At 42.9% G+C, this 14,246-nt stretch overlaps 1 protein-coding gene across 2 annotated transcripts in view; it reads right to left on the bottom strand.

Annotated features, from left to right (window-relative positions):
- Zswim5 (zinc finger SWIM-type containing 5) overlaps positions 1 to 14,246 on the bottom strand; it is a 112,825-nt gene that overhangs the window by 7,431 nt on the left and 91,148 nt on the right. The window contains exons 6-10 of one of the 2 annotated variants that reach the window (XM_021199800.2): positions 7,909 to 8,085; positions 5,471 to 5,617; positions 4,826 to 4,963; positions 1,024 to 1,284; positions 667 to 802 (exon numbers count right to left, since the gene is read on the bottom strand). In XM_021199800.2, the coding sequence (XP_021055459.1) occupies positions 667 to 802; positions 1,024 to 1,284; positions 4,826 to 4,963; positions 5,471 to 5,617; positions 7,909 to 8,085 (859 nt within the window). The remainder of the gene's footprint in view (positions 1 to 666; positions 803 to 1,023; positions 1,285 to 4,825; positions 4,964 to 5,470; positions 5,618 to 7,908; positions 8,086 to 14,246) is intronic. The other variant, XM_029539715.1, reaches the window with a different exon arrangement.

The following is a 14,246-nucleotide window of genomic DNA, read 5'->3' as shown; positions in this document are numbered from 1 at the left end:
GGGAGGAATTGGTTAGGGAAAGACAGGCTAAGGGCTTTGAAGGGTTTTAAACCTATAATATATGTCAGGCTGGTGCTTGGGTACTTGGAAACGTTGAGCTGAATAGTTTCCACTATAAAGAGATTTGACAGACACAGTGCCATAGGGTTATTTTGAAGAGCTAAGAAACATATGCCAGGGAACTTCCTTTCTAGCTAAAAACTCTCTGTCTTACACCCTACCTGAAATTCTTTCTCTGTATTGTCTGCTACATCCTACACATCTACACAGGTAAACCAAGATCCTATTCTAGTTTGAAAACAAGACTCTCATAGAGCATTGCTTCTGGGTCTTGGGGTATACATATTTATCTCTCTGCCTCCTATAGTCCTCTGGGCACCTGTACCTGTACCCATAACTGAATGGAGTTATGTTAGGAAATAAATCCCTTCTGAGGCTACCCAAGTGGTTCCAAAACAGGGAGGCACCATATCTATTATATCTTGGGGAGCCTACTCGGACAGTTTACCCTAAATATGTGGAGGGGTCAGGTGTTTCATTAATAAAGAATCCCAGAGCCTAGATCATATGAACATACTGAGGCCCTGGACTTGGGAAAGAGACAAAGGAGAAAGGAACTAGGGCAGGCAGAGGACGAGGCCATCAGGCTGGACAGGGGCGACCCACCTCATGGCGCGTAAGGCTAACTTGTAAGACAGGTCTGGATCATGAGGCAGCAGAGCTGAGAACAAATACTTTGCAAAGGTGTGCATGGGAACACTCTCACGGTGGATGACTTCTCCGAGGCCACTGAAGGGGCCTCCTGAAGGAAGAAGATGAGCCAGCAGTTATTGTTTGTTTGTTTGTTTGTTTGTTTTTTATGCTTATTCTAGCCTAGACTTGGGAGCCCAGCAAGCCATCTGAGTTTGTATGCTAACCTTCATTACTTTTTAATGTCACAAATATTTCTGAGTGTGCTATGTCAGAGAGGGGGGTCCAGAGCCTGACTAAAGACTTTGTTACCATGGCCCCCTTTCTTCTTACCCTCCAGCAGTAAGACACACTGTTTCCGCAGTGTCTGGACTAGCTCGTCATCCAGCTGCAGCTCCTGGAGTTGGCTTAGGAGTTGCTCCTCATTACGGCACACCTTGTCCTGTGCATAGAGGCCTTCAGGCATCACCCTCTGTTGTCCCATGCCCATCAGAGCAACCTCCAGGGCCAGTGACAGGTACGACTCATTGCTGTTTGGGCAGCCTGAAGCCACAGGTATGTGCTGGTACACAGGAAGTCTGCTTTCATTCATATCTGAGGACAACAAGTTACCAAGTTCCTTAGGACAGGTCTAGTGGGTTATCCTGTGTCTCTGCCTGTCCCACTTTGGGATATCAGTTGCTTAATGGCTATTATAAAACTAAATCAGAACCTCAAAGCAGTAAGAAAAATACACTAAAAAAAGATTATGACACACACACACACACACACACACACGCAAAATCACTTCTTCATACACAAATTGGGCAGGCCAGTTAGGGAAGCATAAAGTCTTATTTTTGCCAATTACAATAGAATCGTAATTGTTTTTGCGTCTGTTTCCGCTGCCTCAGTGTGAGCACCTTCAGGGGATGAGAGCACCTCACTGTTCTAGGTTTCTCCAGAGCCTGACTCCAGAAGAGCAGTGTACATCAGAGGTAAACAGAAAAAGCAGCTTTAGGCTTTTCAAGCTGTAAGTGTCGCTCGCTGTGCAGATTAAGGTGCCTAAAGATGTAGATTCCCTACACAGGAGATTAGGACAAGCAGGCCTGTTCTAGCTTGGCTTGGGTTAACTCTTTTTCTTTCCTTTTCTTTTTCTTTTCTTTTTTTAGATTTATTTATTATTATACATAAGTACACTGTAGCTGACTTCAGACGCACCAGAAGAGGGCGTCAGATCTCATTAGAGATGGTTGTAAGCCACCATGTGGTTGCTGGGATTTGAACTCAGGACCTTCGAAAGAGCAGTCAGTGGTCTTACCCACTAAGCCATCTCTCCAGCCCCCGGGTTAACTCTTTATATCTACTCAGAGATACCTGACTCCATCCAGTTTAACTCTTACTTTGGAAATACTTGTATTTTCTATGTTATGTTTTTATATGCTCCACTAAGGATTTCAGGATGTGCACAGTGGTTTAAGAGCCAATGTCCTATTTGGATATGATGACACATGCCTGTAGTTTTAGCTGCTTAGAACACTGGTGAGAGGATAACTTGAATCCTCGAGTTCAAGAACAGTACAGGGAATAAAGAGGAGTATGTCTAAGGGTTTGGAGGGAAGAATGGGGAGGGAGAGGTGATATAATTATATTATAATCTCAAAAACAAAACTAACAAACAAAAAAGACCTTTACTCCCCCCTTTCAATTAAGTAGCTCTGGGAGACAATAAAGTGGCAGGTAATGAAGAGCAGTCACAATGTCTGCTTGCAAGTAGCTGATAGTGTAGTAAGAGACACAATACTAAAGCAAATGCAAATAAATCCAACCCCGTGATACTAGTGGGAAAGGAGAGTAACTGTGTATCTAGCCTCAGTGTGGGGCACTTAGCCTGTTCTTTTGTTTGGGAAATTGGTACAAACCCCCCATGAGGGAAGAATGTTAAAAGAAAATGAGAGTGTAGCCAGGAAGCTAGTTAGATGCTGACAGGCTTAAAAGCCATAGTCGGCAGCTGTAAAATGAGGGTCTCAAACTTCAGAGTTTTGATTTCTAGTCAAAAGAATAGGCTCTGGGGCTGGAGAGGTGCCTCAGCAGTGAGGAGCTTTTACTGCTCTTCCAGAGATGGCTTCAGTTCCTATCATCTATGTCAAGTGGCTCAAAACCACCTCTTATTCTAGCTCTAGGGGGATCTGACACCTCTTTAAAAAAAAAAAAATAAAGAAGCCGGGCAGTGGTGGCTACCCTTTAATCCCAGCACTTGGGAGGCAGAGGCAGGTGGATTTCTGAGTTTGAGGCCAGCCTGGACTACAGAGTGAGTTCTAGGACAGCCAGGGCTGTACAGAGAAACCCTGCTCGAAAAACCAAATAAAGAAAAGAAAGGAAGGAAGGAAGGAAGGAAGGGAGGGAGGGGGAGAGAGAGAGAGAGAGAGAGAGAGAGAGAGAGAGAGGAGAGGTGGGTTGGGTTGGCAGGGTGGGATATGAGTCTTATATCTCTGGCCTTGAGTACAGAAATGACATTTTATTCTGCAGGAGAAAAATGACTATTTAGCTGGAGGCTTCCTGTTAAGAATAAAGTTATCATGGTCTTTCTTCTCTCTTTTTCTCTCTCTCCTTTTCTCCTTCTCCTTCTCCTTTCGGTTTTGCAAGACTGGGTTTCTCTGCGTAACTCAGGTGTCCTGGAACTCAGCGATCTGCTTGCCTTTTCCTGCCAGGTGCTGGGATTAAAGGCATGTGCCACCACCACCAACTGTCTTCTTTCTTATCACCTGGACAGGAAAGTGCCTCTCAAGAGGATGTCTGTTCCAGCAGTTTCAGAAATAATATAAAGCCTACCTGAAAGTGCAGTCTCTTTAGTCCCTGCTCACTCTCTGAAGGTGTCCTGCTGTGCAATGGCCCCTCTGACCACTATCCACTCTCCCTTTGAGAATGTACCGTCGTCCTTCTAATAGAGTCCACGGATCTTCTATACTACACTCTATGTGTCTTGCCTAGGTTTTGTTTTTATTTCTTTGCTTTTGAGTCAAGGTCTCACTACATATCCCTGGCTGTCCTGGAACTTGCTATGTGTAAACAAGGTTAGCCTCAAACTCATTGAGCTCTGCTCGCCTCTGCCTACCACGTGCTGGGATTAAAGATGTGTGCCATCCCACACAGCACTGCCTAAATTCTCTCTACAGAGATCTTAAGGACTGCGGAGCCAAAGGGAAACTAGAACAAGATCCTGCTAAGAGTAGTATTCTATGGTTTTAAAGAAAGATACTTTATTGTTGCTTTTTAAAAGATTTATTTATTTAATGTATGAGTGCTCTATCAGCATGTACACCTGCATGCCAGAAGAGGGCATCGGATCACAGTATAAATGGTTGTGAGCCACCATGTGGTTGCTGGGAATGGAACTCAGGACCTCTGGAAGAGCAGCCAGTGCTGTTTTTTTTGTTTTTGTTTTTGTTTTTTGTTTTTGTTGTTGTTGTTGTTTTTGTTTTTTGTTTTTTTTTGAGACAGGGTTTCTCTGCGTAGCTCTGACTGTCCTGGAACTCACTCTGTAGTGAGGCTGGCCTCGAACTCAGAAATCCGCCTGCCTCTGCCTCCCGAGTGCTGGGATTAAAGGCGTGCGCCACCACTGCCCGGCTGCAGCCAGTGCTCTTAACCTTTAAGCTCTCTAACCAGCCCCCTACTTTGTTGTTTTTTGAGGCAGGGCCTTATACTGTGTGATCCAAGATGACCTTTTCTGTTAAAATTCACCAGCTTCAGCTTCTTGAGTGCTGAGATTATGGACTTGAGCCACCTTACTTGGCTTAAAAAGAAGAGGAGGAAGAGGAGGAGGAGGAAGAAGAAGAAGAGAGAAGTGGAGGGTTGGGGGAGGGTCCGGCTAGCCTTAAAAATCCTGGGTTCAAATGATCTTCCTGTTTTAGCCTCCTGAGAGTAGCTGTGGCTACAGGTGGGCAGGCACTGCCATGAATACTTGACACACACACTTCTCATAGAGGTGGTCTCCCACTTCTAGACAGCTCTGAACTTTTTTCCTCTGACTCGTAAAATTCCTCTAACCTTTCTAATTCCCCTAAGGAAGCTAGCAAGGTAAAGCAGGAAAGCAGGACACACACGGGCAGACACAGAGTTTGCAGAGAGATGGCTTGTTTTAGGCTGACCCTTGTACCTGACATCTCCATGTAGCTGTCATCATTCAGGCGGCAGGCTTCAGTCAAAGTGAGAAACAGGCAGCCAATGGGATCCAGGGGATGGCCCACCCAACCCTCCAGGTTTGTGATTGTTGTCGTTCCTCTCTGCAACAACTCTGGAAATAAGCAGGTTTCAAGTTTTAGACACAGAGAGATGGGAATGTGCTTTTCTTTTCTTTCATTTCCTAATCAGTATCATTCAGTCCTTGACCAGAAAGCCAAAGAAAAGCTCCCCTTATTGTTATGTCTGCTTGAGTGGCCCGATTGCAAGCTCACCAGCCAGGTCTAGTTTATATTGTCTGTATTGTCTGCTGGCAGTGCATATATGGAGATAGCTTTACAGTTTCAAAAGCATCTTCTCCAGGTCTTAATGGGCCTTCCGGATGGAAGCCTGGAAGCTTCCGGTGAAAAGCAGGCTCACTATTCCTGTTTTACAGACAGCAGATAAAGCTGAGATTCACAGGACTAGCAAGAAGGCACTGCATTCCACTCAGCAAGTAGAATTACTTGGAATTCTCAAGCCCATGGTACTGAATGAAAATTAGGTTCTTCATCTTTTTATCTCCTGCAGGTCCATATCACCCTGTGACCCCAGGATGTTAGAGGATTCCTAATCACTATACCTTTCTTCTGATGTTTGAAGATCTCTAGCTGCCGCTGCTGCTGCAACCTCAGAGTATTAATGATGGCCACGGTGAGTCTGAGAGCCTCTTTTGGATACCCATGAGATCGCAGCGCATCAACCCGAGCACAGGCTGTAGGCACATGCTCTACCAGGCAGGAAGGAAACGTTCTGTTAGAGTTAACATTTCAGATCAGGAAAGTCCTATGTTTGACAGACAAAGGGGTCTATGTTCAGTCCAGTTTCTCAGATTCAACTTGGCGTGTGCTTTAGAACAGGAACTGTGTTTTTTATCTTCAAGGATATAAGTGGAAGAAGTCATCTTGAAAGGGCTCCTCTAGCCTCAGTGTGATAGGATATACAACTAGAACAATAAGAAGCAGATTTTCTGTGAACATGCACTATGGGAACCTGGTGGAGCAGCCACTAGCTGTCTAAAGGAAAAGCCTCAGCATCAAATGACTAGTTTTATTTTCGGAGGCAGGGTCTCATGTAGCCTAGGCTCGATGTGAATTCCTGATTCCCTGTGCTTTCAAGTTTTGGGATTATAAGCATGTACCACCATATCTAGCTTCATTATCAAATGATTAATACATTTATTTAGTAACCCTGTCTCCTGAGGACCTATATTATATGCCAGATAGTGCACTGGGCAAAGGAAGTACAAAAATAGTGAAGACACGACAGCTATACTAAAGGGCTCATGAATGAGACCTAGACAGACAATTATAAGGCACTGACATGACAAATACCTATACCGAAAATATCTGAGCTACGCTTGAAGGACGAGAATGATTATGAATGGGTAGGTAAACAAGGAAGACTTTCTTAGCAAAGAGTATATATGTTTAATCATATATAAATATGACCATAAAGAAAGTCTAGATAATTTCTTTGGAGTATGGCATAGTTCAAGGTAGCTGGAATTGAGTTATGAGGCTAGAGCTGAGCCATGAGGCTAGAGCTGAGCCATGAGGCTAGAGCTGAGCCATGAGACTAGAGCTGTGCCATGAGGCTAGAGCTGAGCCATGAGGCTAGAGCTGTGCCATGAGGCTAGAGCTGAGCCATGAGGCTAGAGCTGTGCCATGAGGCTAGAGCTGTGCCATGAGGCTAGAGCTGAGCCATGAGGCTAGAGCTGAGCCATGAGACTAGAGCTGAGCCATGAGGCTAGAGCTAGCTTGGAAAGGTTGTACACGGAGATCTGCTGGCCTCTGCCTCTGTACATCATTTATTTCTTTACTGTAACAACCCCCTTAGCTTGCTTGCTTGCTTGTTTATTTATTTTATTTAGTTAGCTGGGTTTTGGAAACAGAGTCTTACTGTGTAACCCTAGCTGGTCTAGAATCCTAGCTAGTATGGTCTAGAACTTGCTACATAGACCATACTAGCATCAAACTTGCAGAGATCCACCTTCCCTACCTCCCAATTTCTGAGGTTAAGTTATCACCATACCAGGCTCCCAAGCTATATTTTAGAATGAATGCACTCTAGGAAAGCTAAGGACAGACTGATATAAACCAGACAATCATTGCAGGAGAAGTTTAAACTAGATCAAACAATTCTATCCTGTTATAACAGATGAGATGGAGAAGAGGAGACAGCCTGGTGACGAACACAGACTGCATCCTAGTTCCTAGCATGGGGTAACTGCAGTTTCAAACACAGTGTTATTTTTATGTGTGTGTTCATGTGTGTGAACATGTATGCTTAGACTTGTGGAGTCCAGAGACAACCTTGGGTGTTATTCCTCAGACATTATCCACCTCTTACAATTTTTAAAATGCTTTTGTTTTGTTTTGTTTTTTCATTAGTGCACTTGGCCTGTGAGTATGAGTGCAGGCATGTGTATGGAGGTTCCAGCAATCAAACTTAGGTCATCTTGCTGGCTTTTTTTGAGGTTAAATCTCTCACTGTCCTGTAACTAGCCAATTACTCTAAGCTAGGCTGGAATCTGCTGTCTCTGCTTGCCCAGTATTGGAATTTTAAAGTACACAATGCAATGCATGGATTATTTTACATGGGCTGTGGGGATCAAACTTCTTACTGACTAAGCTACTGCCTCGGTTCCCATCGTGCAAGCAAGCTGTGTAAGTTGTGAGCAAAATATAATGTTGCTTAGTAACAGATAACTGAAAGTGTGTGAACTGATGCCTAGTGGCTTTGCTTCCTCTTCAATAGTATCAACTGCTTTATCTTTTTCCCAAAGCCTAGGGGAAGGATACATATTTCCACTTGAGATTATTATACCTCAGCTGAGCATAATACAAATGAAGTAGGCCGCAAATAAATGACCTGAGTTGGTAATAAATGCTCCAAAAGAGATGGACGGATATTAAGTTGTAGCTAGTACTGCTGGGATCCATGCTGGTGGCTCATGTGGACCTGGTACAGGTGGGATTGGGACATGATGTTCTTGGAGCACAGGAGGGCTAGACTTACCAAGCCACAGTGGCTGGCCATGGGAATTGAAGAGTAGTCGCTCATTCTCCCGCTGGCAGGCAGGAGCTGTATAGAGATCACTGCTGATTATCCGCTGTAGGTGGCTGTCCTGCCAATGTAACTCGCGACCTTCAATGGCTCTAGTGAAGACTGTTCGTCTTGGTCTGGATAAAGAGTCTGGGGAAAGAAAAAGAACAGCTGAATTGAATATTCTGAAGTTCTAACATGGCTCTTCTATGTCTTCTATCAAAACAAAACGAAACCAACCAAAAAACAAAACACCCCCCCCAAAAGACCACATTATATAGAGGGCAATAAATTCCATTTTCTTTAAGTAACTTTCTACTGGGACTCAGAGCCACATGAAGGCTTGAAGAAACAGCTACTCAGTAGCTCAATAGTAAAGATATAAACTGTTTTCCATATCAGTCAGAAAAAAAAGAGGTAGCTAGATAACACCCTTAAACAATCATAACGTGCTTCATGTGCAGCACGACCCTTGTTATACCACGGGCTTCTTTGGTATTCAGATCAGAAGCTGAAAAAATGACTCAAGAGCTTGACCCAGGAGGCTTACAAGTTTGCAGTTAGCTTGGGTAATAGAATACTCTGTTTTAACCAACCCTGCCTCAGGTCTCCTAAAAATCAAAAACAAATAAAACCTGATGAATGAATGAATGATTAAGTAGATAAAGCTGAGAAAGATGTTATAGTTTGTTCCCAAGAAAGCTGATGCTGACAAACGTTCTCATTGAGATCTGACCATGCCACCTCCCTTCAGGAAAAGGACTTTGGGGAAATCAACACTACAAACAGACCCAGATCATCAGACCCTGTATCTGTGTCTGTTTGTCTATCTGTCTCTCTCCTATTTTATATGCTCTTCTAAGAATACTGAGTCTGCCCCAAAGTTAAATGCAATCAACATTTTGGTGATGATGTGTGAAAAGGGCTTGGAGCAGAGATGGACTCATTTCTCAGCACAGCGGATGCTTTGCCTGCTTTGTCTTGTCGACTCTCACAGCACAGTAGTTCCCGCACATTGCAAACAAGTAACAGAGGCCCAGAGAGTTAAAGTCCCTTACAGGGGACAGCCTAACTCTATATCAGGAATTCAAATGTTTTTTTTCTTCCCTCTTTCTTTCTTTCTTTCTTTCTTTCTTTCTTTCTTTCTTTCTTTCTTTCTTTCTTTCTTTCTTTCTTCCTTCCTTCCTTCCTTCCTTCCTTTCTTCCTTTCTTTCTTTCCTTTTCTTTTCTTTTTATTTTTCTTTCTTTCTTTTCTTTTCTTTATATTTTTCTTTCATTCTTTTCTTTTTCTTCTTTCTTTCTTTCTTTCTTTCTTTCTTTCTTTCTTTCTTTCTTTCTTTCTTTCTTTCTTTCTTTCTTCCATTTTAGTCTTTGCTATTCTCCCACATAGGCTAGCTGTATCAAATAGATTATAAACTCTTCCATAAATTCACCTATTTTGGGGGAATGTGTGGGAAAGTTGAGGTAGGGTTTTAAATTGCTATGTAGCTGATGTTGGCCTTGAATTTGACCCTCCTGCCTCTACCTCTTAAGTGCTGGGATTATAGGTATGTGCCACCATGCTTGACTCAGTTTTATAAAAAGAGGTTTGGCTAACACATTTGTGTGCTTGAATGTATGTGTACCACGTACATCAGGCCAGAAAAGGACATCAGACTCCTGGGACTGGAGATACAGGCAGTTATGAGCCAGCTGATGTTGGGGCTGGGAAATGAATCCAAGAGTAGCAAGTGCTCTTAACTGCTGAGTCACCTTCTCCATTCAGAGAGAGAGAGAGAGAGAGAGAGAGAGAGAGAGAGAGAGAGAGAGAGAGAGAGAGAGAGATTCTATAAGATCCGAGTCTAGAGAACCCTGACTAGTACAGGGTGAGAGAGGAAGAAAAATGAAGAATGTTAGGCTGGTAAGACGACGGCTCAGTGGGTAAGAGCACCCGACTGCTCTTCCTAAGGTCTGGAGTTCGAATTCCAGCAACCACATGGTGGCTCACAACCACCCGTAACAAGATATGATGCCCTCTTCTGGAGTGTCTGAAGACAGCTACAGTGTACTTACATATAATAAATAAATAAATCTTAAAAAAATATGAAGAATGTCTCCAAACTGAGCATGGCGGTACAGGCCTGTAATTCTAGTGCTTGGGAGGCAGAGACAGGATTAGCAAGCTTGAGGACAGCCTGTGCTGGCCTGTCTAAAAATACAGAAAAACAAAACAAAGAGTGAAAAAGAACAAGAAGAAAGGAGGAGGAAGAGATTAAGATAAAAGCAGAGGCCTGGAAAAGGAAGTAAATATATGAGACTACCGCGAGCAGGAGCTCCACGTTTGGGATTAGCAGATAGATAATAAAACAGTGTGCACAAAGGCAGTACAGAAGTGGTCTGATGACTGTGCTGGGTACTGAAAGCATGTCTGAGTTGGAGGGTAAGGGAGGAGACAGTAAAACCCACTTAGAAGAGGACAAAGAGATAATGAGAACCAAGAGAAACTAGAAATCAAATGACAAAGATGTTTCAAGCAGGAAATGATCAATGTCAAACACTGCTAAAAGGCCAAAGGTCAATTAAGTATGCAATTGAGAAGGCTGGAGAGGTGGTTTAGCAGTTAAGAGCACTGACTGCTCTTCCTGAGTTCAATTCTCAGCAACATATGGTGGCTCACAATCTGTAATGGGATCTGATGCCCTCTTCAGGTGCATCTGAAGACAGTGACAGTGTACTCATATATATATGAAATAAATAAATCTTAAAAAAATATTACAACTGGAAATCAACCATTCAATTTGGCCCTAGATGATATGTGACCAGTACAGAGCTGGCTCAGTACAGGTGGGGCTAAAAACCTGATTAGTGTATAAGAGAATCAGAGAGAAGTAAATATATATTTTCTTTGTATATATAGTAAATATGCAATTGTTTTGTTTTCGAGACAGGGTTTCTCTGCATAGCCCTGGCTGTTCCGGAACTCACTCTGTAGACCAGGTTAGCCTCGAACCAAGAAATCCNCCTGCCTCTACCTCTTGAGTGCTGTGATTAACGGCATGGGTCACCACTGCCTGGCTTCTTTTAGCTTAAAAAATACTTTAAAAATTATTATTCCTTTTCTTTTATCTAAGATATTGTGATTACCTCCCATCTCTTCTATATCCAATTTTTTCCTACTCCATAAACCATCCCTATGAGCTATAAAACACAAGCCCACTGCTCTGTCTCCCATCCTTAGCAAAGCAAAGCAAAGCAAAGCAAAAAAGGACTCCGCATACCTTTCTGGCTGCCTTTCTTTGAAGTGTAAGAATGAAGAAAAATAGTTCGGATCTAGGGAATAAGAGGGGTTTGGACCTAAATGTACAAGCAAACAAAGAGGCAGAATAGAGGAACAGATACAGTAAATCTGTCTCTGCCCTCTTGACACTCTCTCCATGAGAGGGTTTCTCTGTGTAGCCCTTGGCTCTCTTGGAGCTCAGAGATCTGCCTGCCTCTGCCTCCCCTGTGCTAGGATTAAAGGCATGTACCACCATCACCAGGAACTCTTAGGCCTTTTAAAACAAGAGTTTTTGTCTGTATATTTAATTCCATAACACAGAAAAAGGGGGTTTCGAAATGTTTTTCTAATTTCCTTTTATTTGTTTGTTTGTTTGTTTTTTGAGACAGGGTCTTACTGTGTAGCTCTGGCTGTCCTGGAACTCACTTTGTATACTCTAGCTGATCTTGAATTCACAGATCTTTCTGCCTCTGCCTCCCAAGCTGTGTACCAACTTGCAGTCCTTTGCTTTTTACTTTGAAACAGAGCCTCAAGTTTTCCAGACTGGTCTACAATGAGTGACCTTCCTGCCTAGTTGGAATTCCAGGCTTATACCACAACACCTCATGACACTTGCACTTTGGGTGGGCATTCTACCCACATGATTTTCCACCTGTCTTAGTCAGGGTTCCTATTGCTGTGATGAAACACCATGACCAAAAAACAAGTTGGGGAAGAAAGAATTTATTCACCTTATACTTCCACATTGCTATTCATCACCAAAGGAAATCAGGACAGAAACTCAAGCAGGGCAAGAACCTGGAGGCAGGAGCTGATGCAGAGGCCATGGAGGGATGCTGCTTACTGGCTTGCTCCACATGGCTTGTTTAGCCTGCTTTCTTATAGAACCCAGGACTATGAGCCCAGGGATGGCTCCACCTACAATGGGCTGAGCCCTCCCCACTGATCACTAACTGAGAAAAATGCCTCAGCTGGATCTCATGGAAGCATTTCCTCAACTGAGGCTCCTTTCTCTCTGATGACTAACTTGTGTCAACTTCACACACAAAATCAGCCACCTTTGTACATGTTTGCATCTACAGTGTCAATGAACCAGAGGCCAAACTCAGCTGAGAACAACAGGGAGAGGAAGTATGGACCATTCTGAGGGAAAGATGGTATGAAACAATAATTGAAAAAAGAAACTGGCATAGACTAGGCAAATGTAGTAAATGGTTAGAAAGCACTGATGACCACTTGAAATGAGTGGTCATGAATTTGAAATAAGACTATTTACCATGATTATTTTTCTCTAGTTACACTTTGCTGTATAATCATAAGTACCAAGTAATTGTAAAACTTAATTGAAGTAGGGAGAGAGAATGGGGAGCATCCATCAATATCCTAAGGAAAAGGAACCAGCAGCCAAGAGTATGGTAGCATGTGTACCTGCAGTCACAGAATATAGGAAGCTGAAGCAAGTTCAAGGCCAGCCCTGGGAATGAGGTTTTTTTTGTTTAAATATTTATTTGTTTATGTACTTTATGAATATGAGTGCTCTATCTGTAGAGGGCATTTAATCCCATTACAGATGGTTGTGAGCTATCATGTGGTTGCTGGGAATTGAACTCAAGACCTCTGGAAGAGTAGCCAGTGCCCTTAACTACCAAGCTGTATCTCCAGGCATCTATAAATACGATCTTCTAAAAAAAAAAAAAAACAACCTCAAAATAACAACAACAAAAACAAACAAACTCTAGATTGGGCCGTGGATGGAAAAAAACTGGGAACAATAAGAACCAACATAAAATGAGAATTTCCAGAGTCGGGAGTGTGACTGTATGTGTTTGATTATCTATGCTACTAAAGTCTATATTAAAGAGATGGCTTCCTGTATTGTGTAGACTAGATGAGTGCCAGGAATGGGTATCTTAATGAAGAGACAAAATTATAGTCTCTTCATGGCTCATTATCTTAGTTATCTTAAGTATATTGGCAACTAATTATGATACAGTAGAAGATGACCAAGCAAAAAAACAATTATTTAAGTGACATTTTCCCCCTTGAGGCTAAAAATGTTGAAAGCTATTACTTAAAAGAAAAGAGACCAAAGGTAAGATAAGTGTCAGACAAAATCCCCTACCAATAAAGACTTGAACTAAAGAACATTGGTTAACATCAAATGGTGTGAGTTAGAAGGAAAAACATGGGTGTGAATGCTTGTTACCAACATCTGTAGACATCTGTAGAACAGTGAACTCAAAAGGCAGAGGATATAGTACTACTGTAGTAGATTTGCCTTACAATGGGGCAGAGGTCTTGGTAATCACTTGGGAGGATGTACTTGTACTGTATAAAATTTGAGGAAAACAGAGGAAGAAGCAAGAATAAGAAAGGACTGGTCACTACACTACTTGTAGAGATCCCTGTGCTTGCTTCCACCTCCAGGACGCTGGGGATACAGGATGGTGACACAACATCTGGCCTTAATTAAGACACTTTTAAAATTTTCTTTTTCATTTTTAGAGCATTCATTGGTGTTTTGTTTGCCTGTTGTATGTTTGTGTGAGGGTGTTGGACCCCTTGGAATTGGAGTTACAGACAGTTGTAAGCTGTCATGTTGGTGCTGGGAACCGAACCCCAGTCCTCTGGAAGAGCAGCCAGTGCTCTTAACTGCTGAGCCATCTCTCCAGCCCTGTCAGGACACGTTTTACACATTTGGTTTTGTTTTTGGTAGGCTTCCGTCTCTCCTTTAAAGTAGATTTTCTAAGCTATGCAAACCGACTGAAGCTGAAGCCTGGACTTGCTGGACACAGAGGACCTGAATGTCAGAGAAGAATCGCACAGAGGGCTCTAGGACTTCACGCTGGGCACTGAGGACGCCTTGATGTGGACAGCATCCCAACGTCAGACAAATGCTTACACTTGCCTGAGACTTAGCATCTTGAGACAAATTAAAAGAAAAGCTTTTCGCCGGGCAGTGGTGGCACACACCTTTAATCCCAGCACTTGGAAGGCAGAGGCAGGTGGATTTCTGAGTTCGAGGCCAGCCTGGTCTACAGAGTGAGTTCCAGGA

This window comes from Mus pahari, chromosome 6 (genome assembly GCF_900095145.1).
Source record: "Mus pahari chromosome 6, PAHARI_EIJ_v1.1, whole genome shotgun sequence".
Taxonomy (NCBI): domain Eukaryota; kingdom Metazoa; phylum Chordata; class Mammalia; order Rodentia; family Muridae; genus Mus; species Mus pahari.
Note: the sequence above shows the minus strand (reverse complement) of the source record. Positions and strands in the feature narration are given on the sequence as shown.